The sequence below is a fragment of the Candoia aspera genome, chromosome 16, assembly GCF_035149785.1.
Source record: "Candoia aspera isolate rCanAsp1 chromosome 16, rCanAsp1.hap2, whole genome shotgun sequence".
Lineage (NCBI taxonomy): Eukaryota > Metazoa > Chordata > Lepidosauria > Squamata > Boidae > Candoia > Candoia aspera.
In genome coordinates, this window is record NC_086168.1 from 10535971 (window position 1) to 10563620 (window position 27650).

The 27650-nt window shown below is 48.4% G+C and overlaps 3 protein-coding genes across 3 annotated transcripts in view; all 3 read right to left on the reverse strand.

Moving 5' to 3' along the window:
• Positions 1-27650, reverse strand: part of SLC27A4 (solute carrier family 27 member 4) — a 99465-nt gene that overhangs the window by 29873 nt on the left and 41942 nt on the right. The window lies entirely within an intron of this gene.
• COQ4 (coenzyme Q4) overlaps positions 1-27650 on the reverse strand; it is a 94268-nt gene that overhangs the window by 14558 nt on the left and 52060 nt on the right. The gene's annotated exons all lie outside the window — the stretch shown is intronic.
• Positions 197-14955, reverse strand: CERCAM (cerebral endothelial cell adhesion molecule). Its single transcript, XM_063316176.1, has 13 exons — positions 14704-14955; positions 11598-11708; positions 11231-11348; positions 10167-10301; positions 9123-9327; positions 8122-8241; positions 7521-7597; positions 7082-7188; positions 6655-6787; positions 6156-6283; positions 5840-6043; positions 692-948; positions 197-461 (listed from the first exon to the last, which is right to left on the reverse strand). The coding sequence occupies exons 1-12, from the start codon at positions 14934-14936 to the stop codon at positions 702-704; spliced, it is 1818 nt and encodes a 605-aa protein (XP_063172246.1). The 5' UTR covers positions 14937-14955; the 3' UTR covers positions 197-461; positions 692-701.

The following is a 27650-nucleotide window of genomic DNA, read 5'->3' on the forward strand; positions in this document are numbered from 1 at the left end:
GTTTAAAAATCTTAACCCTGTGAAAATAATTAACCTCAATGGGATGTTGCTACTTCAGCCACAAGTTATTGTACAAAGCAATATTTGTTGACTGCAATGAAAAAGGGGGAGGGAGGGAGGGAGGAGAGAAGGAGGTTGGAAAGAGGAAGGAAGGGAAAGAGGGAGGGAGGGAGGGATCCAGGAGGTCGCTATCCCATTGAATCTGTGCAGAAATCTTTATTGCATCAAGTAAATTTGGTCAGGATTGTCCAGTTGACAGCCTGGTCCTTGCACAGCGAGGGTCCGTCTCCCAGCAGATGGGCCAGCCCAAACCCATCTTCAGTCCACGCCCTGCCACTGAGCATCCCTCTTGTCCAAACAGTTCCAGCAGATGCTGCGTGTCCTGGAACAAAATGGAAGCTGGGACCCTCAATCCCTGAATCCGTCCTTTCTCTCCCATGATTAGAGTGCAGCAGGGGATCCTGGAGGAGAAAAGGCATGGGTGAGTTGTCCGGAGAAATATTCTCCTGACAGGCCACACTGACCAAAGCAAATCCCGTCTGCAACTAACACAACCCCCTCCCCTAGGCTTCTGAAGCAAAGGCAGGTTACAAATCTAATAAATAAAAAGAAAAGAAATAAAACGTTCTCTGGGACAGCTTCCGGCAGGTTTTCACCGCTGCAGCCCAGCTGTTTCGCCACTGCGGCTTACCAGACAGATGTTACAGCTCATCCCGAGATGCCATGGGGAAGGAATGGCCGGCTGGGCCTCCGCTGCTGCAGGCGCCCTTCAGCGTCTTCTGTGAGCCGCTCCACGTGGTTTTGCGCGAATCGTCATCCCAGATGGTGGAAAACTCCGTATCGCTCATCCATTGCACGTCCCCAGCATAATGGGCCGGGTAAGCCAGCGAGGGCAGGATGGAAAAGGCCCGGAGGTCCCGGCCACTGAAATGCTTTTTGTAATCCTCGCTGGGGGAGAGAGGAAAGCAGGGGAATTACTTTTTTTTAAATAATCTTCACTGAAGCTTTCCAGCCAAAAGACTAAAAACTAGCACAAACGAATACAGAGTAAGAAAGTAAGCGAGAAAGGGGGAAAAGAAGGACACCAAAGAAAAAATGGAAAAGAGAAAAGGTTAAAGAAAAATAGAAAATAAATATAGAAGGACATGGCTTCTGATATTCTTCACAGCAGTTATAAGGACAATATATTTTAATCTCTCTCTCTTAACAATTCATCACATTGCTATTCTTTCTACAATCTGTCCTGTCTAATCCTCAAAACTGTAAATCACAAGTACGTTCTTTTTTTTCATTTTTATGCAAAAAGTCCCTAAGAGGCTTCCAGCCGCCAATAAATGTAGACAGCATCGAAAGAAGGGGAATGATCAACAGTTACTGCTGTAGAAATATGAAAAATCGGGGGCACAATTCAAAGCCAGTAAGAATTTCAAACACAAGACCTCTGCTGACACAAAGACTGTGCACCTCAAAGCATGTACAGAGTGCTCGCCCCCCTCCCCGAGTCAGGTTCACACAACATACTTAATCCATTTTCTGGGTTCCACCAATTCATTGATTGAGTTGTCAGATGTGGGGCCAGCGCTGAATATTCAAGAGTCGATGGTTGAATGTCAGCAAGCACTGACTGCACACACGGTGTTGACATGCCAACTGGCTCCCTTTCTGGATTTGTGTGGTGTGCTTAGCCACAAAGTAGACAATCTGGGATTAACAAGGTCTTGGTTAACACCAACCCCCAGTTTAGGGATCCTAGCGGAAACAGCAACTCTTGCTGGAACAGCTGCGTCCGAAAAAAGGAGACCACTATACAGGTAGTCCTCACTTAACAACCATTTGTTTGGACTTACAACAGTGCTGAAAAAACCGACTTGCGACCAGTCCTCACACTTATGACCATCACAGCATCCCCCACAGTCACATGATCACGATTTGGGCACTTGGCAACCAGTTCACATTTATGACCACCCCAGTGGTCCGTGATCACACGATCACCATTTTCAACCTTCCCGGCTGCCTCCTGACAAGCAAAACCAATGGGGAACCACATGGTTCACTTAACGACCGTGCAAAAAAGAAAATCGGGTTAGATTCGCTTAACGACCACTTCGCTTAGCAACCAAAATTCCAGTTCCAATTGTGGTTAAGCAAGGACTACCTGTAGACACGGTCCTGAAACATCAGAACCTTGGACAGAGTACCGGTACTTGGTATTGCTCAACATTTAAAAAGGGGGCCTGCTTGCTGCCAGGAACAGCCCTCCTTAAGAAGCAAATAAAATGCGTTGGGCTCATACAACGTGCTCGGGCCAAGGCTAACCCCAATCCAGCTCTGTGCATTGTGCAAGGGCAGCTGTTAGGCTTGCAAGCCAACCTGGTTCCACACATCGTAGAAACATTACCCGCCGTGCCGGTTTATGGATCAGCTGATGCCGTCGCCGGCATTCCAGGTCAAGCTTTCCCTGCAATTTAAGCTGCGGAGAAGGAGCAATGCTCCCTGCATTTCTGCATGCGTGTCCAAGAGAAGCAGAAATAGCTCTAAATTATAAGGTTCCTTCCACGCCACGGCATGCTTCCAACCCTCTCACGCTCTAAAACGATGCAAGTCGAATTGCTGATCATGTCTGCTGGCTCCAAAGATCTTTTACAATGCCAAAATCACAATTTTGTCACTTGTCAGAGATCCCCTCCCGCTTCCCCGCCAGCTATGAAGATCCAAGATCATCAGAGGGAGCCTACAGAAACTATGCCGAGCTATCGGCTTGGCCCGAGGCCAGCTAGATTTTCAGCAATTCCCCCACCACCGCCCCTTTTGCTCTTTGGAAAGACGCTGTTTAGCTTTAGCAAGCCCAGAGCCAACGAGAACCAGATGAAGGGTGGGTTGGGTGTGCGAGCCAAGCTCAGAGGGAGGGGAAAGCTCTGAACGTCGCCAAGAGGCCGGGCTCTGTTTTAGCCCGCACTGCCCGCAAATTGCTTTTCCATGCAGTCTGGAGAGAAGGCCCAATGGCTTGGCCGGGAGCCTTACAAGCTGGAAACTCAAACATCCGCCCTACCCAACTGTCCCTCTTTCAAGCAGCAGGGAGCCTCGTGCGTTCGCAAATTCCCCTGTCAGAAATTCAGAGAAGTGGATGATCGGCTAGCTTAAAGAGTCTCCGTTTCAGATTTTGGGCTGGAGACGCAGAGATACACAATGCAGGGCTTCCTTTGGTTGGGAGAGCACCTTGCTCCTGAGCTGGGGAAGATTTATTTATTTTTATCGATTCGGTTCCTACAGCCGCCCCTCGCATGCTGTCCATCTTTCCAACAGCCATGCTCAACTTGACGTTGCTGCAGACTCCAACTCCCATTGCCTCGGGCTAGCAGAGGAGGATGGGCGTTGCATTCTGACAACCCTTGGAGAAAGTGGTGGTCTTTCCCCCTTTATAAGAGTAACGAAGGCCAAAAATATCAAAACAGTGGCCCTTTGCAGCATGGCATTCCATCCATTTGACCAACTCAGAGTTGATCTGTCCATCCCACATCTCCACCCCTGCATCCAAAGGCGATGCTTTTAAAAAAGAGTAGATAAAAAAACAGGAAGAGACTATGGGTAGTCCTCGACTTATGACCATTCATTTCACGACGGTTCAAAGTTACAACGGCCTCAGAAAAAGTGCTTTACAACCTGTACTCACACTTATGACTGTTGTACCACCCCCGCAGTCACATGATTGCAATTCGGGCACTTGGCAACTGGCTCATATTTATGACCGGTTGTTGTATCCTGCAGTCACGTGATCGTGATCTGCGACCTTTTTTGCCAGTTTCCCGCAAAAAATGTCCACTGGGGAAGCTGGATTCGCTTAACAGCCGTGGTGCTTCGCTTAACGGCCACTGTAAAAAATGGTCGTAAGATCAGGTCTGGTCACATGGTGACTCAACTTACGACCACGACGACTTAACGATGGAAATTCCGGTCCCAATTGTGGTTGTAAGTCGAGGACTACCTGTAACTCAGCCTTAACTCCTGCAGCTAAGCTCTGCCCCCTGCCACCACTGAATGTCTGAATAACTTTCCAGTCCTGTCGACACATGATGCCTCTTGAACCCCCCTTCCTTCTCCCCTGATCCCCTTGCGTCTTGCTGATGGTGTTTTTCCACAGCCTTCTGCAAAAAAGGAATGAGCTCATCCCGGTCCGATGTTCTCCCTTACGAAGAACAACAGCAGAGGAGGAAACAAGGCTTGGCTCTGCCACCAAGGGAAAATTTAGCCAGGCCGAGTTTGCACGATCGACCTTTGTGGTGTTGCAGACATTGACAAGCAAGACGGGAGCCGGGGAAAAGGAGGCTTTGCTGCAAAGAGAGAGCAACTCAGTCTCCAAGATAGTTCGCAACCCTTTGTCCATCAATGGGGCCCACCTTATGCTGGTCTATGACTGTACAGGTAGTCCTCGCTTAACGGCAATTGGAACCAGAATTTTGGTTGCTAAGCAAAGCGGTCATTAAGCAAATCCAACCCAATTTTATGACCTTTTGAGTGGTGGCCGCTAAATGAATCACTGCAATCATGAAGCAAACCACGCAGTTCCCCACTGATTGCTAGCCAGGAAGGTTGAAAACAGCGATCACAGGACCACAGGACACTGTGACAGTCATAAATGCAAACTGGTTGCCAAGCGCCCAAACTGCAATCACGTGGACGCTGCGATAGTCATAAGTGTGAGGACCACCCATAAGTCATTTTTCCCAGCACTGTCATAAGTCTGTACCATCCCTAAATGAACGGTTGTTCAGTGAGGACTACTTGTAATAAAGATTTCCTTGATCGACTGACATTTTGTAAACGTTTCAACAGGTAAAAGTCAAAAGCTACACAGCACGCTTTGACTTCATGGCAGACGCCCCCTTGCTACTGGCACAGAGGTTCGTCCTCCCCTTCCTGACATATAAAACCCAGGTGCCCTGATCTCTGCCCCACTGCAAAGCAAACCACCACAGAACTAAACCTTGGAGCATTTGCTGATGACATCATCGTTCAGAAATGAGGCTTCTAGTTAAGACAGCCAAGCCAGTCCTGCAATGAACAACATCTGTCCTCCAGATGACTCAGGACTATGATGCTTACGATTCTCAGCCGGGCTGCACACACGCAAAAGTCCCCTCACCCCCATTGACCTGAAACATTAGCTCAGAGTTTGCGCTGTTCACTTTCTGGCACAGCTTTTGCTAAAACAACTTTAAAAAAAATAGTTGGACGCGCCTTTCCATTTCTGACCTTTGCAGCGAAGAGGGAGTGAAAAGAAAGGGTGGGGGGGAAGGAGACGTCGCAATAAGATGCGTGGGTGGGAGATTCTGGCTGGGGGTGGAACTTTTGCTTTTTGAAACGGTTTCTCCGAGAAAGGGGGCCTGGGTCCCACTCAATGCAAATTCCCCGTCTCTAGGCGGATTTTTAAAGCTAAGAGAGAAGGAATTGGCAGGATGCAAAACATCCTGAATTTGGGCTGTATTAAAAAAATAATAAAAGCTGTGCAGTGGGGGAAGAAATCTACTGATGCAGAAAGGCAGGAGATGGAATGGAGGGTCCCATAAGGGGGTACAGCTTACTGGCTGGCACACCTGAGTGGAGGAGGCCATGCTGCAGCGGTCAGTTCCACGTTGCAGATAATTAATTTCCCCCATCCTCAGCCCCCACCCCACAAGCCAGCCGAACCAGCTAATCTCAGTTTCCTAACTCAGCAAGGGCAACGGCCACGTTCATTTCCCTTCCTTGCCCATGTTTTTTCCGGAAACGGATCCTTTTTAAGCCATCGAGATTTCAAGGTGGGCTCCTGCCAGTCTGGGTGGGGAGGGGGCCAACTCCTTACTTGGGGTGCTTGTCGTACATGATGGGCAGGAATTCGTCTACGGGCAGGATTTTGGAGAGGGGCCGCGCCTCGACCAGCTTTTGAGCCCCCCGCCGCGAGAGGACGTAGGCCAGCGTCCAGAAGGAATACTCGGGCACCACAAGATTGTGGATTTCCTCCACCACCACCTCCTCGTCTGCCTTGACTTGCTTCCTCCCCAAGTAGCTGAAAAGACAGAAAGCAGCCATTGAGACTCCCCACCCCGCCCCGTCGGCACAAGGGCCGCAGCCCAGGTGAAGCCGCGCCTTGCGAAACGCGCACAACCCACACGACATACATCAGCTCCCAGTCCAGTTGCGCCTGTTCCAACTCCTCCATCAGCTTCAGAAGGCGCTTCTTGAAATAAGCCTCAAACCGGATGTCGTCTTCCAGCACAAGTGATTTTTCCAGCCCTCTCTTGACGATCTGAACAACCCACACAGGCGTCAGTCAGTGGAGGCTGGAGGGCTCTATCGCAGCCTCGCTGCAGCCTTTCCTCTGCCCTCCCCAGCCAGCTTTCCTTTCATGTCATGCCTGCTCGGAGGAGAAACCTGAGAATTGGGGGGATCTCGTTTGATTGATTGGAAACCCACCCCTTGCTGCCTGAAGAGCCGAATGAATACGGTTTACACGTTTAGGCATGGCTCTGGAGCTCTGATTAGCAGCGGTTTTTTTAATTAAGTCAAGTTTAATTCTGACTCCTTCATCCTGGCCACCAGGATGCCTCAAAGGCCAAGGATGATGCTTGGTCGGAAAAAGGAAATTTAAACCCCTCCAAACCTCTGCCTGGGTCTTACCTCTTCCCACACATGGTGGTGGCTGAGGAAACAGCCGACCTCCCCTTTGGTGAGGGTCCTGCCTGAAAAGGGGTCATAATATCCGGGGAGCAAGTCGATGCCCATTTTCTTGATGCTGCTGCTGTTCAGGGCACTGGCAGAGAAAAGGTCAGAGGAGTGAGAATCTGGGGAAAGCAAATCCAGATCAGAGGCAATTGTGCCTTTTGTGGGGTTTTTAGAGAATTTGGGCAACGGTGGATTCATTTATGATCCGAGCGACACTTAGGGGTAGACTGCCACTGAAGCTGGGGGCTTTGTCACAGAGAAACGGGGCTTGGCCTCGTGATCTGCCCCGTGGCCACCATCCTAAAGGTGTTCTCCTGAAAAGGTGGACCAAGCATGGGGACCCCCTTCCAGGTTAAAGAAGGAAAGGTTATCCAGCAGCCACCTTCCATCCACGGCGTCAACCACCAAGGGGTCTATTTCCAGCTCGAAGAGAGCGTCCAGCATGCGCTGCCGCCGGTCCGGACGCCGGGCCAGGTTGATGAGAAAAACCTGTGATAAAACAGGGACGATGAAGCAGAGAGTTGGAAGAGTCTTTAGTGGGCATGCAGTCCAACCCCCTGCCCAGTGCAGGAATCAGACCCACCCATTCCTGGGGGTTGGCTCGCACCCTAGAGCCCCTCCCACCAGCTTGGAATTTTATAGCCTCTTGGATTTTATATTTATTTATTGCATTTTATATTTGTAATGTGTTTGGTTTTTATGAGATTCTAACCTTTATTGTGGTAGCTTGGTTTTACCGTAAGCCGCCCAGAGTCCCTCTTTTGGGGGAGATGGGCGGTAATAGAATTTGAGTAATAAATAAAATAAATTCATTCCCTCACCTCGTCAAACCCAATCTTGGTTGGAAGCTTTGGGGGGACATAGATGTGCCTGGAACGGACCATCGGAGGCCCATCCACTGCCAGAGAGAGACAAACATACGGAGAGACAGCAATCTTACCCTGGAAGTTTAAATTTTATCTCCCTTTCCTTAGCAAGCTCGCCATTCGCACCACACCCTTAATTTGGCTTCTGAATTAATCCGTTCTCTGGGTTCACACAACGTCCTGAACCATCAGCCAGCCCCGGTGCAACACGTGCTGAGAAAGACCTAACCAAGAATACTTGTAAATGCCAACCAGGTTTAATAGCAACCAAGGCTAGCCTTTTGAGTAAGTGCAGATTCTCGATTCGTGGGGTTAGGTGTGTCGGTCCAACCTGCCCTCTCCGCCCCACGATCCTGGTTTGCTTCTGGGTTTAGGGCAAGTGCTGAGAAACCCAGTCTAACCTTGGTTAATATTAACCCTGGCTCGCTTTTTAAATCCTTGCTGTTTGCAACGGCAGGGTCCTGGCTAGACCCCAAAAGCAAGCCAAATCCTTCCCGTTGGGGTCTCCCGGGAGGCACAGATCTTTTGGCAAAACAGACTGGGCCTCCCCACCAACCTATAGCCTCCAGGATAAGATGCACGAATTGGACGCGCTCCTCTTCCAGCGTCTGATGCAATGCCATCGGGACGTTGATGTACCCAAACCGCTCCTGATTGCACAAATACATCTCGGCCCCTGCATGAGAAAGACAATCAGCCATTCCAAGCCACCCTGTGTGTTATTCCTTAACCAGTCAACGCCTCTGAAGCACATTCAGTTAAAATCTGCTTCTTTTACACCCCTTGCAAATGTTCCCAACTTTGGCTGAAATGCTGGTATCTTTGCTCCTTCCCCTTTCCTGCTTTTTGGGAAGTTCTCACCCAATAAACTTTTATTTAAAAGTTCTGGAGAACTCGAAAGCTTGCCCGCTCATCTGCGGGCCCTGCTGGTTAATCCTATAAAAATAATAACAACAATTCAATTTTGGGTTTGTTTTCTCCTTTGCAGTCTGAAAAGCAATTGCTTTTTATAGTAGGATTTAATTCAGGTTTTTTTCCCCCAGTTCTTTTGCTTGTCTCAATAATTATTATCCTATTTTTTTTTTTCTGATTTTACTAGCACTTCGATATTTTTGGTTGTACTTTATCGTTTCTTCTGGTTGTTATACTTAACAATATATATATTGATTCTCAGGGGCTATGTGTATATTGGGGTTCTCAGGGGCTATTTCAGAACATAGGAGATGCTCCACTTTGGACAGATCCATGCTAATCTTCTGTTCCAGACCATGGATGGATGGATGGATGGATGGATGGATGGATGGATGGATGCCATCCATCCATCCATCCATCCATCCATCCATCCATCCATCCATCCATCCATCCATCCAATTTATCTGGCTGCCCATCTCACGAAAAAGTGACTCTGGGTGGTATACAGTAAAACAGTAATATATAAAAAACAATTTACTTCTTGAAAGAAGTACATGGATCCTTGAAAGGGGCATACAAACAGCAACCAGAGCGCTTAAATTAAAAACCAGATTACTCCCGACCGTTCCATCTTCCTGCTCTTACCTGCAGCTTGACAAGAGTAGGCGAAGACGTTGATATCGTCGAAAGGCCAGGAGTAGCTGGGGTGGGGCGGGTAAAAGGTGAGATTGACTGTGTCGTCCTTCCGTAGATCAATTAAGAAGGTCGCATGGACCATGGGCACAGCGAAACACCCGAGGCGGTGGCGATTCTTGGTGGGAAAATAATCCGCCGTCCGTCGGTAATAACCCTGGCGGGGAGGAGATCTTTCAGATCCAAATCCCAGTGAATGATTTATCCCAATATACAAATAAATATACAGGTAGTCCCAGCTTAACAATCACAATCGGGACCAGAATTTTGGTTGCTAAGCGCAGCAGTTGTTAAGCGAATCCAACACGATTTTACGACCTTTCTTGCGGCGGTTGTTAAACGAATCATCGTGGGTGTTAAGTGAACCACGTGGTCATTAAGCAAACCATGTGGTTTCCCACTGATTTTGGTTGCCAGAAGCCGGCCGTTGTAAGTCCAAACTGTCACTAAACAAATGGTTGTTAAGCGAGGACTCCCTGTACACGAAATTAAGCCAAATTGTTTCATCCTTCCAATCCTTGCTTTAGAAGAAAAGTCTTTCACTGCCCAGGAAACACAAGGCTGGGGTCTGCACATAACCCAAAACAACGTATGCATTAACCATGGTTTTTCAACCTCGCCAAAGAGCAAAGAAATCCTGCCTGGTTTTTGCAAATTCTTGGTTTGTTTCCCATCTTTCTGGACGGTCACTCTCAAGAGCTGACCCGAATCAGGAATAAACCAGGATTTCAGGTTCACACAACTTGAGAGGCAGTTAGTTCAAATGAGACAAGTTTCATAATCCAGGAACACCCACCCCCAGTTTGGGTATTGCCCCAAATCAAACCAGGGCTGGTTCCCCGCAAGGCATTCAGATATTCAAACCTGCCATGGTGCGGCTGCACAAATCCTGGCTCAGGGCACAGCGCCAGAACAGAACAGAAGGTCGTCTAAATGCTCTGAGCCTGTCTACGCATGCAGCGCATCGCAACGCAGGCAGATGCGCAGGTGGCTTACCTGCGGAGTGATCCCACACCAGAAATTAGAGTAATAAGTCTGGGAGTCCATCATGGGTGCAACGACAGATTTCTTCTGGGCGATGAGGAACTTCAGGGTCCGGTTGTTGGTCAGGATGCTGTCCGTGTCAGCAAACTAGGGGCAAGAAGAGACGCCGGCTAAGATGCCGAGCCTCAGCAGGGAGCAAATTCTCTGCAAAACCCTGCACAAAATCTCAGGAATAAACCAGGATTTCAAGTTATGGTTTCTCAGGAATTTTGTCACAGAGGAGGGAAGAAGAGGCCGCTCTTCAGCAAAAGGGATCACGAAAGCATGCATTTTTGAGAAGGGGCCCAGAACATGGAGGAAGCTGGCTTGGGAGAGAGGGAAATGCCCATGGTTTGTTGGGGGGTGCTGAGAAAATGAAATTAATTACAGTTCAGGGATGCAAGTAGCTGGCACAGAGGTCAGCATACAGGTAGTCCTCGCTTAACGACCACAGTTGGGACCGGAATTTCAATTGCTAAGTGAAGCAGTCATTAAGCGAATCCGACCCGATTGTACAACCTCTTTTGCGGTGGTGGTTAAGCAAATCACAGCAGGCATTAAGCTAACCATGTGGTCGTTAAGCGAATCACGTGGTTGCCCATTGATTTGGCTTGCCAGGAGCTGGCCAGGCACGTTGAAAATGGCGATCACATGACCACGGGACACTGTGATGGTCATAAATGTGAACTGGTTGCCGAGCGCCCAAATTGTGATCACGTGACTGCCAGGGATGCTGCAACTGTTTAAGCGCAAGGACCGGATGTAAGTTGCTTTTTTCAGCGCCGCCGTAAGTCCGAACCATCACCAAACAAATGGTTGTTAAGCGAGGACTAACTGTACAGAAAAATGCACGCATTGAATAAAGCCCCTTGGTTGGAATTCCCTTAATGTCTTTCTTCCCATGACATGCCACACCCCAAAAGTACAAACCACATCATGGTTGGATGGGGTGTGACGGTTCAGCCACCATGCTGAATCAAGGGCCGGGCTTCCCGTCTTTGGCTGAAATTAGCCCACTCGTAGCTGGTCAAATTTACCAAAATATAACCGGCTCCTTGCGACCGGGCGAAGTCGAGGGCCTCCTGCTTCAACCTCATGATCTGTTCGAACCGCGGCTCAGTCCAGTGTTTGGGTCCCAGTTCGTTCGGGTAAGAGCTGAAAGAAAGGGCCAAGCAGTCCGGATGAACGGGCTGCCCAAAGGGAATGTCTGCAGTTTCTCTAAAGTGTAAAATTCGACATTTTCCACACTTCCACACAATTTCTCCTCAGGAGAAAAAGAAAACTCGGCTTTTTTAACTGGCCGTGGGATTCCTCTGGGCATCAGTCTGGAAAGTTCAGGAGGCACTCAACTGGGGGGGGGGGGGTAGACTGCCTCTGCACATGGAGGTTCTGTTATGAGCATACCTGGGCTCTTCCACAGATCTCCACGCGACGGACCGGTAACGTTTCTCCACAGCATGGAGCCATGCCTGCAGCATTTGCGTTGTGTTGTCAACGTTGTGATCCGTGGCACACCTGAGCGGGGGGGGGGGGGACAGAAGGGACTTTGGTTTCTCCCCAGAGCTGATCGTCCAAAGAGACTTTGACGAATCCATCAATTTGCGACTAAAAAAAACCTGGGTAGCCTCAGGTCAAGACCCACCAAACAGCTCAACGAATTAGGATGCCGGAGATTTAAAAAATGCCTGGGGAGCCATTACGGGGGATCAGAGGGCCCCCCTGCCCTTCCCAGAAGCTTTGGACTTCAAACCTCATAATCAGCTGGCTGGGGATTATGGGAGCTGTGCAGCATATGCCGAGACCATCAACTGCCTGCCCGTATAGTCTTACGGGAACCCTGTTCTTCCCAATCTCTCACATCAAGGCACTTTCCCCCTAGATCTCTTTCGGCATGGCCAGACCTGGGATCACTGCATGGGAAACGGAGAGGGCACCACCAGGTGAAGACTTTTCGGTCCAAACACAACAGTCTCCCACCCTGTCCTAACAGCCAGGAACCACGCTGAGACAAGGAACAGGTCTCTAGTGTTTTATTGCTGCTACATAACAGGAAAATCCTAACAAACTGAAGAAGCGTGGGAAAAACCCAGCCATATAAACCCCAAAGGTTAAGGCGGTCCCGATCTGTGTCTCTTGGAACGGCTACCTAATTCCTCAGTGCTACGCATGCGCTTTACAGCCTGGATGGGAGCCCCCTGCTCGCCATCCTTACTCATGACACACCCACAACCTTCGAAGAACCTCACTGGTGTCTCTAGGAACGCGCTTCCTTCCCCCTTGTGCCAAAGTGTCAGCGTTCAAGGCCTTCCCAAGTGTTTTTCTTCTTTTTTAACCAAACCCCCTATTCTTGGCATTCTTCATCTCTGAATCCTGCTCATTTTTTTTCCTGCAACAGGCTAGGAAATCAGCAGATGAGCCACTTTCTACTACAAGCCAAGATGTTCCTTGGCTCAGCCGGGCCCTTGAAATTACATGTCTATTTTCCAAGTGCCTCTCAAGCGGAGTTCGGTTATGCCAACATGTCAACTCTGAGCTTATTTATAGCACGGGGCTCGTTTGCTCTGTTAGGATCTGTGTTTTTTGTTCGGTCCGTTGGCCAGTGAAGGGCGGCCTCACTCTCGAAATGACAGTGTGCAAAGCCAGCTTAAAAACACTACGATTGCATTAGGAAGCCAGACAGAAAATGAAGGGGAGGAAATTAAGACTCGCTTGAGATCACGCTGTTTTAAGACGACGGATGGGCAAAAGTGGGACTGGATGGGGATGATGGGAGTTGTAATCCATCCAGGGAGGATTCTGGGTTGGGAGATGGGTCCCCTGCAGCAAAGCCAGGAGAGAAATTCTCTCCAACGGTTGTGAACAAGCCAGGAGAGAGTGAGGCCCAGATGTTGGGGGAAAGAGGGGGAAACAGAATAAGAGGGAGGGAGGGAGGAAAATAGGTAAGGGAGGGAGGGAGGGAAGGAAGGAAAAAGAACAGAAGTTAACGCAGAACAGACTCAAAATCTTGGATCCTGATTTTCTGGAACTGGACGGAGACATCACAAAATTGCATGCATTGCTTAAACAGATCCTACAGATGGGAAAAAGCTCATTTTCTCCTTTAAATAAAAGCCACCCACAAACCTTATTACACTGCTGGAGTCGGCTTTTCTACAAGTTCCTGGGAAAGAACAATAAACTGTCTTTGGCCAGGGATGCACTTTGGAACACAGCAAAGGGGAATCGTTGGGCTCTGCAAACGGCCCAGGTGGAGCTGGAGAAGCAGGTGAGCCATCCCTGCAGGGCAGGGGAATGGTAGCTGTTCGAGGGATGGGCAATGGGTAAGACAGGAGGGTCGGCAGATACATATTTTATTGTAAACCACCCAGAGTCCCCCGTTGGGGGAGATGGGTGGTGATACAAATTTAAATAAATAAAAATAAACAGATATTGCTCTGGAAAAGCACTTCTTCTGAAGAATCTGGCTGGGGAATTCTGGGAGTTGAAGTCCACACGTCTTAAAGTTGCCAAAGTTGAGAAACCCTGCTTTCAACAATAAAGAGCATGCTTCTGTCACTTGACCTGGCCTACCTCGAAGGTCTGACCCCTCCCGAGCAGAGTCGGCTCAGCTCGGAAGAGCTAGGAAGAACCAGGATCAGTTCTGGCTGCAGTAAGAGAACTGAGCAAGATTGAAATCTGTGAAGGAGCTTTGAGAGTTTTTCCCTCTGGTTCCAAATGGAAGGGGCTAATCTCTTTGCAGACCCCGGTTCCTCAAGACTCTTTAGGCATGTTCTGAACCCGTAACGTGAAGCGTGTGGCATGTTTTTGGAGAAAGTGGTCTGCCCTCCCCTTTCCTCCGGGAACAGCCCACAACCTGATACTGTTCAGAGGTCTTGGACTATAACTCCCATCACGCTGGGACTAGGGATGATGGGAGTTGCAGTCTGATGCATCTGCAGGGCGTCAATTTGGGGTGGAGAGGAGGGGCAAGCGAGGAGGAACATGGTGGATCAACGAAGGAGGGCAGAGGAACAAAACACATCCCTTGGAACAACCACAAGGTGGCAACAACAGCAAAGTATGCCCCCGGGCACCCCAAACACCAAGGATAAATCTGCACCCCCAAACCAGCGTCCATCAGCGCTCAGGGCAGAAACGTGTTCCAAATCGGTTTCCCAAATCTAACGGAGGGACCCCCCAAGCCGCTCTCCTCAAACGGGGTGCCTCTGGATGTCTCGCACTGCACCATCACCCCCCACCCGCACAGCCAGTCCGGGGGCCCCCAGAACCAGAAGACCCCTCGGAAATGGACGGGGAAGGGTCGGTCCCCAACCTGGGAGCCTTTCCCCAGCCAGCCGCCCCTCCGACCTCCTGCAGGGGCACCCCCGGACACCCGACCACCGCCCCACGCAGAGTTCAAGGCCGCCCAGAGCCGACTCTGGGGAGAGGCTAGGACCCACAGATTCTGCGCGGCTAAGAGGAGGGGGCGGCGCGCACCCTGCCAGCCCCCGGCCCGGGACGCGGCGCTCACCAGAGGGAGATGCGCTCCGCGGGGTAATCGAGGCGCTCCAGGGCCCCCAGGTAGTGGGGCAGCGAGTGCTGGGCGTTGCGGGCCAGGACGGCGACCACCACAGTGGGCAGCTCCTCCGCCCCACCGGCCGGCGCCCCCTCCTCCTCCTTCTCCGTTGGAAGCGAGGAGAGGACCCCCCGGCCAAGGAGCAGAAGCGCCAAGGCGCAGCGGAGCAGGGCGGCGGGCGGCGGCATCGCGCGGCGGCCACGGCGGCGGAGGAGGGGGCGCGGGCGGGGGGCGGAGGAGGGAGGCGAGGCGAGGCGGGGGCGGGGCCAGAAAAAGGGGGCGGGCCCGAATCCTTTCCCCGAACGGGAGCTGCTTCCCCCGGCCCGGGTCCCTCCCCACCGCCCCTCATCTTCACCATGGCGTTTACCCAGCCTAGAGCTGGGGCGGCGGGAATACCACTCTATTCTCCTCCTTCCCATCCCAGCTGAGGATGATGGGCCTCGCAGCCGCTCCCCAAGCCTCGCTATTCAGGCGCCCTACTTTGCTCAGCTGCAGGACTGGCGTTGGCTCCTGGGCGCGAATCAGTCCACCAAAGCGCTAGTCCTCGTGAGATCTGGAAAAAACCCAAAGCTATTTCTTATTTCACAGCATCGCTCTATCCGGATGGTATTGTCCATCGCGGACAGTCTTTGCCCCAAAAGCCGCAGCTATGTCGTTTTTCCTACTGCGACTCCCTTGCCTCCTTTCCTACCTTCTAGGAACACCCCCTTTCCCAAACACAGACCCGAGATTTCACCCGTTTGCACGATCAGGGCTCCAGACCTGGCTGTTCAAGCCCAGAGCATGGCAGCTGCTCTCCTGAGCATACACCGAGTGCCTTTTCAGGCCCAGATCTCTAGGACCAATGGGAGGGCGTCCAAAGATTCTAGCCAGATTAAGCCTCTGCTCCCCATTCTGGCAGTTACCGTGCAACACCTAAGCCTCGATATTGATCCTTGTTTGTTTTAACTATCATGAATTAAAACAAACTACAATCGCCCAACATTTGCCGTTAGAATTGTGGGAAAAGAAGGAAGTCTTGCTCAGTCCCACAGCAGTACAGTCCTGGGCCAGGGGCCCCATTCAGATCCCCCCAAAAACCATCCTATGTATCTACTAACCATGGTCACCTGCTTCCTTCAAAACCAAACTTCACAATCCAGCAGATGTACTTTCATTCCTCACCCATTCATATATAATGCAAGAAGCAGGGGAAGAGTTGTTCAACACTAAAAATGGGGAAATATGGCGTAGAACTCAACCCTCCCCTTGTGATATTTTCTGGCACTCTGTTCCTTGGAGAGCGCAGAATGGAAAAGGCTCAAAACAACAGAGCTGAGGTCTTCCATCTTATTCTGCCGCTTGAATGAAACTCTGTTGTCAGGGAGGGCGGGGAACGGAGGAAAAATAAGAAAACTATTCATAAAAGTAACTTTAAAAATGGGTTGGTTCACACATCACTCTAAACATAAGTCTTGACTGGAACCAACATTTCACTAGTCCAAAATTCTCCATTCCTCCCTGTCCATCCCATTTCCTAAGCCGTGACTTGCAAGAAAGACGCAGTGGCTGAGCTACATGTTACACTCACCCAAAACATGACACTGTGAGATATGGATACAGGAGAGGGTTCCACTTCAAGCTTTATTGTCCTTCGGTGGAAGGGAGGTATATAATCAAAGTAATTATAATAATAATAAGTGATTGGTTCTTCTTTCGCCTTGGCAAAAAGCAAGGCATTGTGAACACAGCTCTGAAGTCTGTTTTTAAGAGGTTATGATCAGAATGTGGAGGTTTTGTTCCAGATGGATCTACAGCTTTCACATGATCTCGGAAGTGAAGGATAAGCTAGCAAAATGCTGCCATCTATTGGCTGGAAAAATGTCCTTTTTAATTTGATTTTTCTGCATCTCTCCCAAAGCTATACAGGTAGACCACACTTAGTGATTGCCTTGTTTAGTGACTGTTCAAAGTTACGATGGTGCTAAAAACAACTTAGTGACCAATCCTCGCATTTATGACCATTGCAGCCAATTTCCACTCGCTTATTTTCCCTACACCAAGTTGTCCTCAAAGAGAAAGAGACCCAGTTCAGCTGAAGGAAGTAGCAAGGAACAAAGAAAAACTGAAATAAAATCGTAAGCACAGTCACAGCCACATGATCTTCACTTAGTAACTGCTTCACTTAACAACTGAGTTGCTGGTCCTAGTTGTGGTCACTAAATGAAACTACCCATACAGTATAACCCCATCTTAATACATTGGCTTCAGTGTCTTTTTAAGGATTAAGGTGCCAGGACAGCATTTATGGATGAAAGAATTGTTTTCTCTTTGTTTATCCATAATATAGTTTTTCATTTGGGGTTCACTACAATGTGTCAATCTGGCCTAGTTTAATTGGCTTCGCACAATTAACACTAATAAATTAGCACTAATTCTGGGCATTTTCATTTATGCAACAACCACCGCTAGAACAAGTTCCTGAACCCTGATCACGTTTCCTTGACCGTCAAAAAGGGGGCATCTAAAAACTACTCAGAAAGTAGAATATTATAGCAAACCAACAGCAGCAATTACAACTTTAGGCAGAGCATCAGAACATAAGATTAATCCCAAGTGCGTCCAAGCAAACACCCACTTATTGCAACAGCAGCAAGGAGGAACCTAGGAGCATCTTGAAGGATACAGCTGTTTCTTCTGCCTCAAAGACAAATGAGGATGAGTTGGCTGTCCCTCAGGTGCCATGAAAGTCTTGGTTGCTTGTCCACCGCCTCCCCCTTTTAATTTTTGTTACACTCAAAAGTTGTGCATCGATCCACATCCGTAGGAGAGAATCCTGTTTCTCTGGGGCCATGACATCTAGGTCCCTGTCCATGGTACTTGCCAATCTAACTGTCCACTTAGGGCTTCAGAAACAGCTCTCAGAATTCAGATTTAGGGGGGTACAGCTGATCCTTCACTATATGGATCCCCAGCTGTGTGTCTTTGGCTGGTATCTTCCCCTTGGAAGAAGGAATAACACAAGGGAGGATAAAGATTGGAAAGTTATGGCCCCGTTGTCTGAATTCAGGTTCAGCTTGATGTAACAAGCTCAGAATGGAGAAAATGGGTTATTTTGCAGCAAGCAAGAAATGTCTGCTCTTTATGATCCCTGCATTTGCTCAAAACTGCCTTCTAAACAAATTCACATAGAAAGGCGCAGTAGCCTTTTTAGAACCTCGCTTGTTAGTTTATGATTGGTAAGAGTTCTTCCCTTTTGGGGAAGAACAAGAAGGAAATAGGAAGGAAAAACAGCTGAGCATAGAAAGAAGTCAAACAGTCCAATTTACAGTTGGCCTCCTTCTCTTTTTCAGATTCCCAGCTCCCTCTGGGGTTTCAGCCTTTGCCCCTTCCATCCGCCCTCGCTGCCCCCAAGCCTGGATGCCTTGGCAAAGCATGGGCAGATGAAGATGGCACTACAGCTCTAACCAGTGGGTTTTCCTCTGCCAGTCCAAGGATCTGAGGTATTTAATTACATCCCTGCTCTGTCAAAAGAGAGAAACAGTAGAAAGAAACCAGACTTAATTAGGCTGTCCTAAAAAAAAAAACCAGGAAGGAAGAAAGAATTCTTGCACATGTTTCAGCATGACTGCAGAGGGCAACACATCAACGCTGCCCCAGAGAAATGCAGCTTTACTGCTGAAGCAGGAAGCAGCGGCTGTTTTTAAAACAGCCAACCCAGTGAGAAATCCCAGAATCCCATCATCCCAAATCAAATCTATTGGGGCATCTTGCCTAGGGATGCTGCCCAGCCTTAACCTTTCGGTGCTTAGTGGATTCCTCCACTGCAAGGCAGGATTCACACATGCAAATGTCTTCAGCGTTGACCGTGTTAGGGAGGGCATCTTAAAAATAAGGACCTGGCTACAAAATGTTACTCAGGGTAGCCTTTCCCAAATCTGGTATCTTCTGCATTTGGGGGACTGCAGCTCCCAGCATCCCCAACCAGCATTATGGAGGTTGTAGTCCAACACATCCCAACGATGCTGCCTCGGAAAAGCTGGTTGGTAAACCAGGACGGATGGCTTAGCATGCTGGATAAACCCAACCCAGAGATTTATTCAGTAAACCACAGCTGAACCATGACTTGGTGCAGTGTGTGACTCCAGAGGTTTTCTCTTCTCACCCCAAAGAGATTCCTGTTTTTGCTTTTTAGACCCTTATTTTCCAGCCTGCTCTTTGGACTACATATCCTAGGATATACTCCGGGTGCTTGGAAAGCTGTAGTTAGAATTTAAATTAAAAGCATCCTCCCAGAGTGTAACATGAATCAAGAAGCTGACATATTCAGTGAAGGACGCCCCAAATTATCCTAAGAAAGCTTCTTTTCCATGCCTTCTCTCTTCCCACCCTGCGGTTCCAAAAATCCGAAGGTAACAGAGAGAGTCGAGCATCCAGATTTAAAATATACTCCAGACTTCTGCTAAACTCATTTCTGTCTGTGGCCTCCCTCACTTGTTTGATCTTTTTGTAAGAGCCAAGAGCTATTTTTGCCATGTCAGAATCAGGATCTATTTTTAGGTAGCTTTTTTTTTTTAAAGGCATGACTTGCCTGCTTGTATTCCCCCTTACACATACATCCTTTCACATTATAATGTTCTCTCTCCTCCTCCGCGTCCTTTGCCAGATACGACAGGCACTTGGTGCCATGGGAGATTTTTCACTCTCCAAGGCAGGAAAACAAACGGAGTTATTTTACACAGGGCAGTTTGAAAACATTATTATTATTATTTCATAACAAGTATGAACAACAGACTATTTATCCGCAACAGGAGGAGAGCGATTGTGCAGCATTCTGTGTTTTCCATCTCAGAAGCAGGACAGAAAGCAAAGATCTCCTCCTGCTTGTTCATAGCAAGGGTCACGTAAAGATTGAATGCCCCTCCACAAGGGGGTTCAACTCCTGGCTACCATATACTCATAAGAAGACTCAGACGATAGGCCAAGCCCCACCATGCTCTCTCCAGCCTAGGCTCCTAGCAATATGCCTTAAAGGGCACATTTAACCCTGGAAATCATTAATATTTTATTTAATTAGCTTGCTCAGCCCACTGAGCAGACAAAAACCTTCCCAGCCTCTTCTAGGCTGGAGGAAAACTCTGAAATCCGTTCCCATCTGACACAGATCCCTGGCAGGCCACCTTCCACCCCACTTCCGTTTCAAGGAAGAAAGGAACAATTTAGGTATCCCCAGATTATTTTTCCCCGCAAGGTGCTTTTTAACAGTGCATTCAATCCAGGGGCAAAAGTCTCTTCCTCCCCCCTCCCCAAACACCCCCCACGTAGCATCTCAACTGATTCTTCCCTTCAGGTTCAAAACAAGACGAGTTTTCTCTTCTTTGCATTTTGTTCCTGCCCTGATAAATTCCTCCACTTAAAAAAAAAACGGTGGGGCAGCAAAGGGAAGGACACTGGAAATGCCTCGGCTCGGCTGTCTGAAATTTGGGTGGAAAAGCATTTGGTCCCGAAGGGGTGGGAAAAGGGGGCTTTCGAGGAACCGCTGACCCATGCAATCTGCCCCCCCACCAGCCCCCACCTCTCCCCCTTTTCTCTCCCACCCACCAGACCCTTCGGACAGTTTCACCCCAACCCGGGCATCTGTGATGCAAAACAAAGCTATTCCACACACAATGGCCTTCTGTCCACTGCCAGATGCTGACCGGTACAGTGGACAGAGGCCTGGCCAGAGCCATTCAAGGGCCGGGCTTGGGTCCTGCTGGCAAGAGACAATCTCGCCGGTGATGGAGAGTCGCTCTTTCAAAAGGTTTTGTTGTCAGATGACCCAGGGAGATGGGGCTGACCCCCGCCCCCCCCAATGCCCCACCGCCCTGCCAATAGCAACTAGGCACATTCCTGACCTTGGGAGGGGGGAAAAGTTTAAAAACTCCAGCAGGACAAACAATAACCGTGTCATGGAGCTGATTTAGGAGAGCTTTTACCATCACAAAGGGCAGACAAAGGAACTCCGAGGTAGGGAATGGAGAGGGTGGGGGGGAGCCCAGGAAAGAAATCAAACAGCAGCACAGATTTTTTTTCCACTGGGGACGGGTGGATTCACCTGTCCTCCATCCCAGCCTGGCCCTCCCACCACCCACATTCTTGATTCACCTCTCTGTGCTGAAACATTTTAATCCAGAATCAGATCTCCAGGTCCTTGAATGCTCTCTTTTTATTCCCCCTGTTGGAAAAGTTTGGGAGGCCTTGATTCTTACCCCCCACCCCACACCTCAGCTAGAAGGCTAGAGCCATGCCCCTTTTGTTTCCAAAACTTGCAGGATCTCTTCTCCCACCCGCCACCCTGAAATAAACTCAACCCTACGGTCACACGCTCAACCCACCCCACCCCATGCGCCAATGCATCAGTTCAAACTGGAGAAACAGGAAGGATCAAACGTGCCGGATCATTTATACTTACAGCACTGCAAATGTCATCTTGCAGCTGTCAGAAATAGGCTGCTTTGTCACCCCTTCCTTTTTTTTTTTTAAGGGTGCTCATTTCTAAAACCAAAGATGGAGACCTTTATTTGCACCTGCGCCATTTGAAAACGGTGCGTGAAAAGTAACCTTTCCTTCCTGCCTCCCCAAAGACTAAGAACAGACAGGGCCATGAGTTTTTTGCTGATCCCAGTCCGCTTCCCCCAGCCCAAGGTAAAGGTCAAGGTGGGGAAATATATTGCAAAACTGGAAGACACATCGGCTGGTAGGAGATATGGCAGGACACCCAGTTCTTCACCCCTAAACTCAATTCTGTAGAAGGAAGCAGAAGCAGAAAGGTAAAATAAAGGAAAGAAAGGACTAGCCTCTTTAAACTAGCCAGCCAGTTCACTAATAGCATTGATATTCAGGGGTGAGCCCCCCTCTATTTTATGACTGCTTCACCTCCTCAAAGGAGATCCAGGATTAGGACTTTTTAAAGGCATATTTAGGACCCTCAGAAAGTTGTCCATCTTTGCACTCATTATAAAGATGCATTTTCCTAACCCTAATCCTAGATCCGGCCCTGGCAGAATGTTTTCCCCAGAGATTCTTTTTAAAAAAGTACTTTCGGGGAAGCAAAGGTTTAGGAAAGGAGTGATCTTCTCCAATCTAGAACCGGTGAGTCCTTTTCATCTCTCAGTGGGAATGGAAAGACCTGTAAGATCTAAGCATCCTTTCCTCCGGGAATTTTTTTCAAGGGGAGAAATGCCCCGTTCTCCCTGGGACCAGGGTGTCCCACCCTCCAAGGGGAAAGAATAACCCATTCATTTACAAACCCTGGTCAAAAGGCCTTTTGTGAAGAGCCTTAACTCGTCGGTTTAGCCTCGGAGATGTCCGTTCCCCGCACCACCAGACACGCGCCAGCAGAATGTGGCAGGTTGCTCCGCCGAATTGACAAGAGAGACAAGGAGGCGAATCCAGTGGGTTGTACCACATAAAGGCCTTCGACTCACTGGATAAAACGCTTTGATCCTGACCCAAGCCGCAGAACATGGATCAGATTCCTATGCAGAAATGCTGCCATGTTTGGGCAGACGCTAAGAACGTGTCTTCTCTGTCTTTCTGCCGTGGCCTGATAGCAACCATAAAACATTAGGAACAAATGCCTGCAATGCCTTGTTTTCCTCTACCCTCACCATGGCTTTTTCCTCTTGTGCTGTGTCTTTTTAGCCTGTATCTCCAAAGGCTAAAGAACTCCTGCTGAAGAACAGGAGTTCCTCCGTAGCTGGGGGAATGCGTCCAATAAATAAACAGAGGTCCCCAAACTCTCAAAACTGCCTTCCTACACCTCTTTATCCTTTGTTTAAGGATGATCTTTATTTTTGGAACAAATTTAAACTTGAGAAGCAAAGACTGTGATTTACCTATGCTTTGAATCTGGACTTTGCTGGGCTAACCTCTTGTTTCTGCCCTGGTTTATCCCTAGGAGAAAAAGCATAAATAAATGTGCAAGGATTGGAAAAGGCCCTGGATAAGTAGTGGAGAGAACCTAAAGAAGAGAAAATAATTGCAGGAAACATTCAACTTACAGGATTTCTGGAGATCTGATGTGATGCAGTCCAGCCTTCAGACTGGAGGCTTCTGGACTTTTATTCAACTTGTGCTCTGCTTTTAAAGGAGACTGTTTGCCTTGCATTTTTGGAAGAATCAGTAGAGAGGGAGGAAAGAAAATATTGGAAATAACTCCGCAAGGCTTTTTTTTTTTTTTGCTCCCACCTCTTCTATTCATGGGAGAGAATGCAACAGGAAAGAAGGGGAAAAAATGAACCGGGCAAATTTAATGTTATTTATTTAGCTCAAACAACCAGCATTCACTGTCTGTGGGTTTTTAGAAGAGTTTGATCTTCCTTTTTAAATTCTTCTCTGAAACGAGATCCATGACAGACAAAAAACTGCTTTTAACCAATTCAGGCCCGAATTAAGATACTCCAGAATAGCAATATTTGGGTTTATTTTTTATTCTGACCATGCCAGAAAAACATTGAGAATGCAGAAGGGCGAATTGCTAAGCTGCTTTTGCCCAAACTCATTTAAAGAAAAAAAAATGATCATCTGAAAAGAAGGAACGACCTGCAATGCATTTTTTAAAGACGGGCTGAAATGTCTATGTGGATGAATTCAGTAATGGAGTGGGGGCCTCAGAGCCGGAGATGGGAAAAAGAGTGTGCTTTTGCGATGCAAGAAAATCAAAATATATATATATTTTAGAAATCAAATAAGGGCCAGGCTTCTAATTTTAGTCTTGTTTTCTGGCCCGCACACTGAATACATCATGTGGCATCATGTGTGGCTGAACCACACCACCTTGTGAATCTCCCACAATGCCTTGCTCCTGGCACAGCAAGCATGGTGGGCAACGGCCAGAAAGTTTGCAACGTTCCTAGCTGGAGAGATTCAACCTTACCCTACTGAAGACAGGCCACCTTTTGCCACCCAAGGTGGATTTCCTCCAATGCAGTTAACCCCAGGGAGTCCTCTGCTCCCCAAAATATTGGAGCACAAGAAGATCGTGGGACAACCTGTAGGTAACATGTGCCAGAAGGCAGATCCAGGCAATTTAAATGTTGCATGGGCTGGAGAGGGTCTGGTGAATATTTGAGCTATCAGCCCTTAGTTCTCCAAATGCAAGGTCCCTACTTTTTCCTGGATTTTTTTTTTTCTGGCAGCAAAGAGTGACTCAGTCACTCAACTCAACAGCATCCTTCGCCCCCTCTGCACCCCTGGCATTTTTATTTCGGTCAAGGATTTCCTGCCGGGGATCGAGACTGACCCACCAAGGGCTCCAGGCACAGCGTTTACCCTGACCTGGATTGGAGCAGGTCCCGCCTCACGCCATTCCCCCTTCTCCTGCCCTCCGTCCATGAGGTGGACTTTGTCCCTCCCTCCCCAGAGGTTTCTGAAATGCAACCTCACCCTCTGTGGAGTCTTCCCTGTTAATTTTGCAGAGCAACTTGTCAGGACGGTGCTTAAGCAGAGTGCAAAGATCAAGCCCATCTTTTCAGCACTGTGGGAAAAAAGTATTTTACTAATCCATATTTATTGGTGTAAGAAGGTTGGGGGGGGGGGGCTAGGGCAAAAAAGACACAAGGACTATCCGAAGAATGCCTTCCGTAATACCGGGGTTACATGGCACCCCAAAACTTCATCTTTGTCTTTGGATCAGTAACATTTTGTTCTTTTTTTCCCCCCCCTTTCCTCCCCCCCCCTTTTTTTTGATGGGTTCCCTCCACCCATCAGGGTTGCCAGGCAACTAGAGAAGACTAACCAAGATATTTTCTTTCTTACAAGTGGAGCAGAAAACATCACAGAAGGGAAAAAGGAAGGAAGGAAGGAAGGAAGGAAGGAAGGAAGGAAGGAAGGAAGGAAGGAAGGAAGGAAGGAAGGAAGGAAGGAAGGAAGAAGAGGAGAAGAGAAGAGAAGATTTTGGACAATCCATATGTACAGAATTAATTCATCTTGCACCAAAACTTGGCAAAAGGAGGAAAGTTTAAAAGGAAGAGCAGAAGGAATGATGTACGGTGAAACAATAAAGTCCTTTCCTTATCCCTGTCTGGCTGGAATGAGTTAGGAAAGGTATAATTGGGTGGCCCCCACCTATTTCAGCTGTACAAGAAAAATTCCCAGCAGAGAATTGCACAACTCCCTGAGGCATAACATGGTTGGTTTAGTTTCGGACTTGCGGTCCATAAACCGAGTTTGGCTGCTTAGCCCGTTCTTTTGGAAAATAACTGGGTGCAACTTTTCTTTTTTGAACCCTGCCAACTGCCAAGAGCTGGCTGATTAAAAAAATCCATCTTCGTTAAGGTCTGCCAAGGTAGTTCCTCTCATCTGCTGCAGGAGTGTCTGATTTTTCTTCTAAGGGGGGCACATCTCAGACTGATCATCGAGGGTTTTCTTTGCCGTGATTCGCATCAGGTACTTCTGAACCTTTTTGCTCCTTTCCTTAACTGCATCAGATTCTTCTGATCTTCTGTGTCAGACTCAGGCCTGGCATTTTCCTTTACCCTTCGCCACTGCAAATCACTCAAGGTGGTGGATGCAGCCAAGGAATGACTGTAAGCAAAACAATAATCTGAGCCCTGACTTTTTTGAGATGCTCAGGAAAAGGGCCTTCTTGGTGGTGATTCGCCAGTTCAAAAAGCCTCTCTCTCTGAAGGCTGTGACTATTATTCTTTGGGAGTGGGCTTTAAAGACTATGCTGTAAGATTATGGCTCTGCTGATCCACAATGCCAGCTGGGTTCACCCATCACACCACGCCATCACACAATGCCTGGTTTTAGCTTCGCACGTGGTGTAAACCCAGGCCATCTTAATTTATTTAATAAGCCACAGTTAAGCAAACCTGGGCTCTTGTGATGGCTCCACCATGTCAACTGCAATTTATTAAATAACCTTGGTTATACCATAGATTAATGCAAGGTGTTGATGCCATTAGAGACCGTGGGTAGCTAGATTTAGGCTCAGTTGTTGAGACAATTGCTATTATTGTTTAATTTAGCCTCTTGGAAGCTGCTAGGGGCGGATATTTTTCTCTCTCCTGGTACGAACAGTGTTGAGGTCATTTCTCAGATGTTACTTATTATGCTGTCATTTTATATATTATGTTCACACCGTTATATTTTAATTTTAATCTTATTAAATGGAGAGGTCTGTGAGCATCCCGTGGTCATGTGATTGCCATTTTTGACCTTCCCAGCTGGCTTCTGGCAAGCAAAATCAGTGGGGAACCGCGTGATTTGCTTAACAACCACATGGTTCGCTTAACGCCCACAGTGATTCCCTTAACGACAGCCACAAAAAAGGTCATAAAATTGGGTCGGGTTCGCTTAATGACCTCTTTGCTTAGCAATGGAAATTCCGGTCCCAGTTGTGGTTGTTAAACAAGGACTAGCTGTACAAAGTGCAGTCGGAGAAACCACTCCACTGTTGGTCAGCCAACAGAAGTCCAAGGACGGGAAGATCCGATTCTTGGACCTTTCCATCTGGGAAGCCATAAGCGCCCAACTGACCTTACAATTACTGGTTCACCCAGAAGGAACGCAGGAAGGACAGCAGGGCAGATAAGCTGTAGATGGGCACCTTTTTAATGCCTCCCAGTCAGCCCTTCCTTTAAAAATAAATCAAAACCCAGTGGATCAAAGCATACTTCCAGGCCTAATAGGAAAAGGTGTCCTTTTCACAGCTCAAAAGGATTTGAACAAGCAACACTTGTATTAAGAAAAGAAAAAAAATCCCTAAAACTACAGATGGTTCCAACTGCAACAGGGGCATCTTTAATCCGTCTGCAAGCTGCGAGCTCAGATCTAATCACGATGGGCGGTTTGTCATGTAGCAACTTAGGTGAGCCACACCATCGTCATCTCGTAAGCTGTCATTTGGCTGATCCATTTGGGCATCTCCTGGAGAAGGGACGTAGCCATTACCTCTCTGTTGACCCGGGTTCAGTACGTGGGAATGCCCAGATGATGCCTGTAGATTTCTGTGAGAGGGTCTTCAAGCTAGCTGCACGCTTGTGCATGCTCCCCTGGGTGAAACCACCACTGAACAGAAAGATGCTTACAATAAACTCACATCACAACAAGCATGTGGCATTGAGCAACACAGCCAGGCTTAACCAGACAGGAAGCGGCTTAAATGCCATGGCCGCCTCACCTTCAGGCCAAGTTTACACCCTCTGCTCTGAATGAATTGCTAGGGGCTTGGGGCTCGACTCACAAATCTTGCCAAGCCATAAACCAAGGTTAGAAGCCCCAACAGCTATATTCACACAGCAAAGGTCAATCCAACCCACAGGACGGCTGTGTGTGAAGCAGGCACACAAGAAGGGAATTAGACCATCAGTGAAGTATGACAGATGAGGATGTCCTGAAGGTTGTGTCGAAAGGCATACCGGCTCCTAACACTTTCAGGGTAATGCCCAGAAATTTGGCAAACAATGTGGGGAAAGACATTTTGCAGAATAACGTCTTTTTTCTCAAAAAGCCCACCCCATTCATGGTGTCTGGGTGTGTACAGGAACTACCTTTAGAAACCGTCTTTCTAAAGCCCAGCCTGGTTCAAACACGGCACTTCTCTTCCAGACCAGACCCAGGTTCCCAATGCATTTGTCCCTTCCTTCCTAAAACATTTTAAAAGAACGGCTGCAAAAAAAAATCCGAGGAGGCACCCACCAGCGCACCGCCTGGCTCCATCCAGCCGCGTGGTCCAGCACAAGCTTCCCTCCACGCCAGGCCAAGCTTGGAGGGGGTGGCCTGTGTCTTTAAGAGACACCCCAGCCTGCAGCTGCCGTGCCTGCGCTGTGAAAGGAGTAGAGATTCATGACCCCCGAAAACACAATGGACATTTATCACCCTGTGGTGTTATTCAAATCCAGTACCAATTGAAGCCCATCTCGATTCTCCACTTC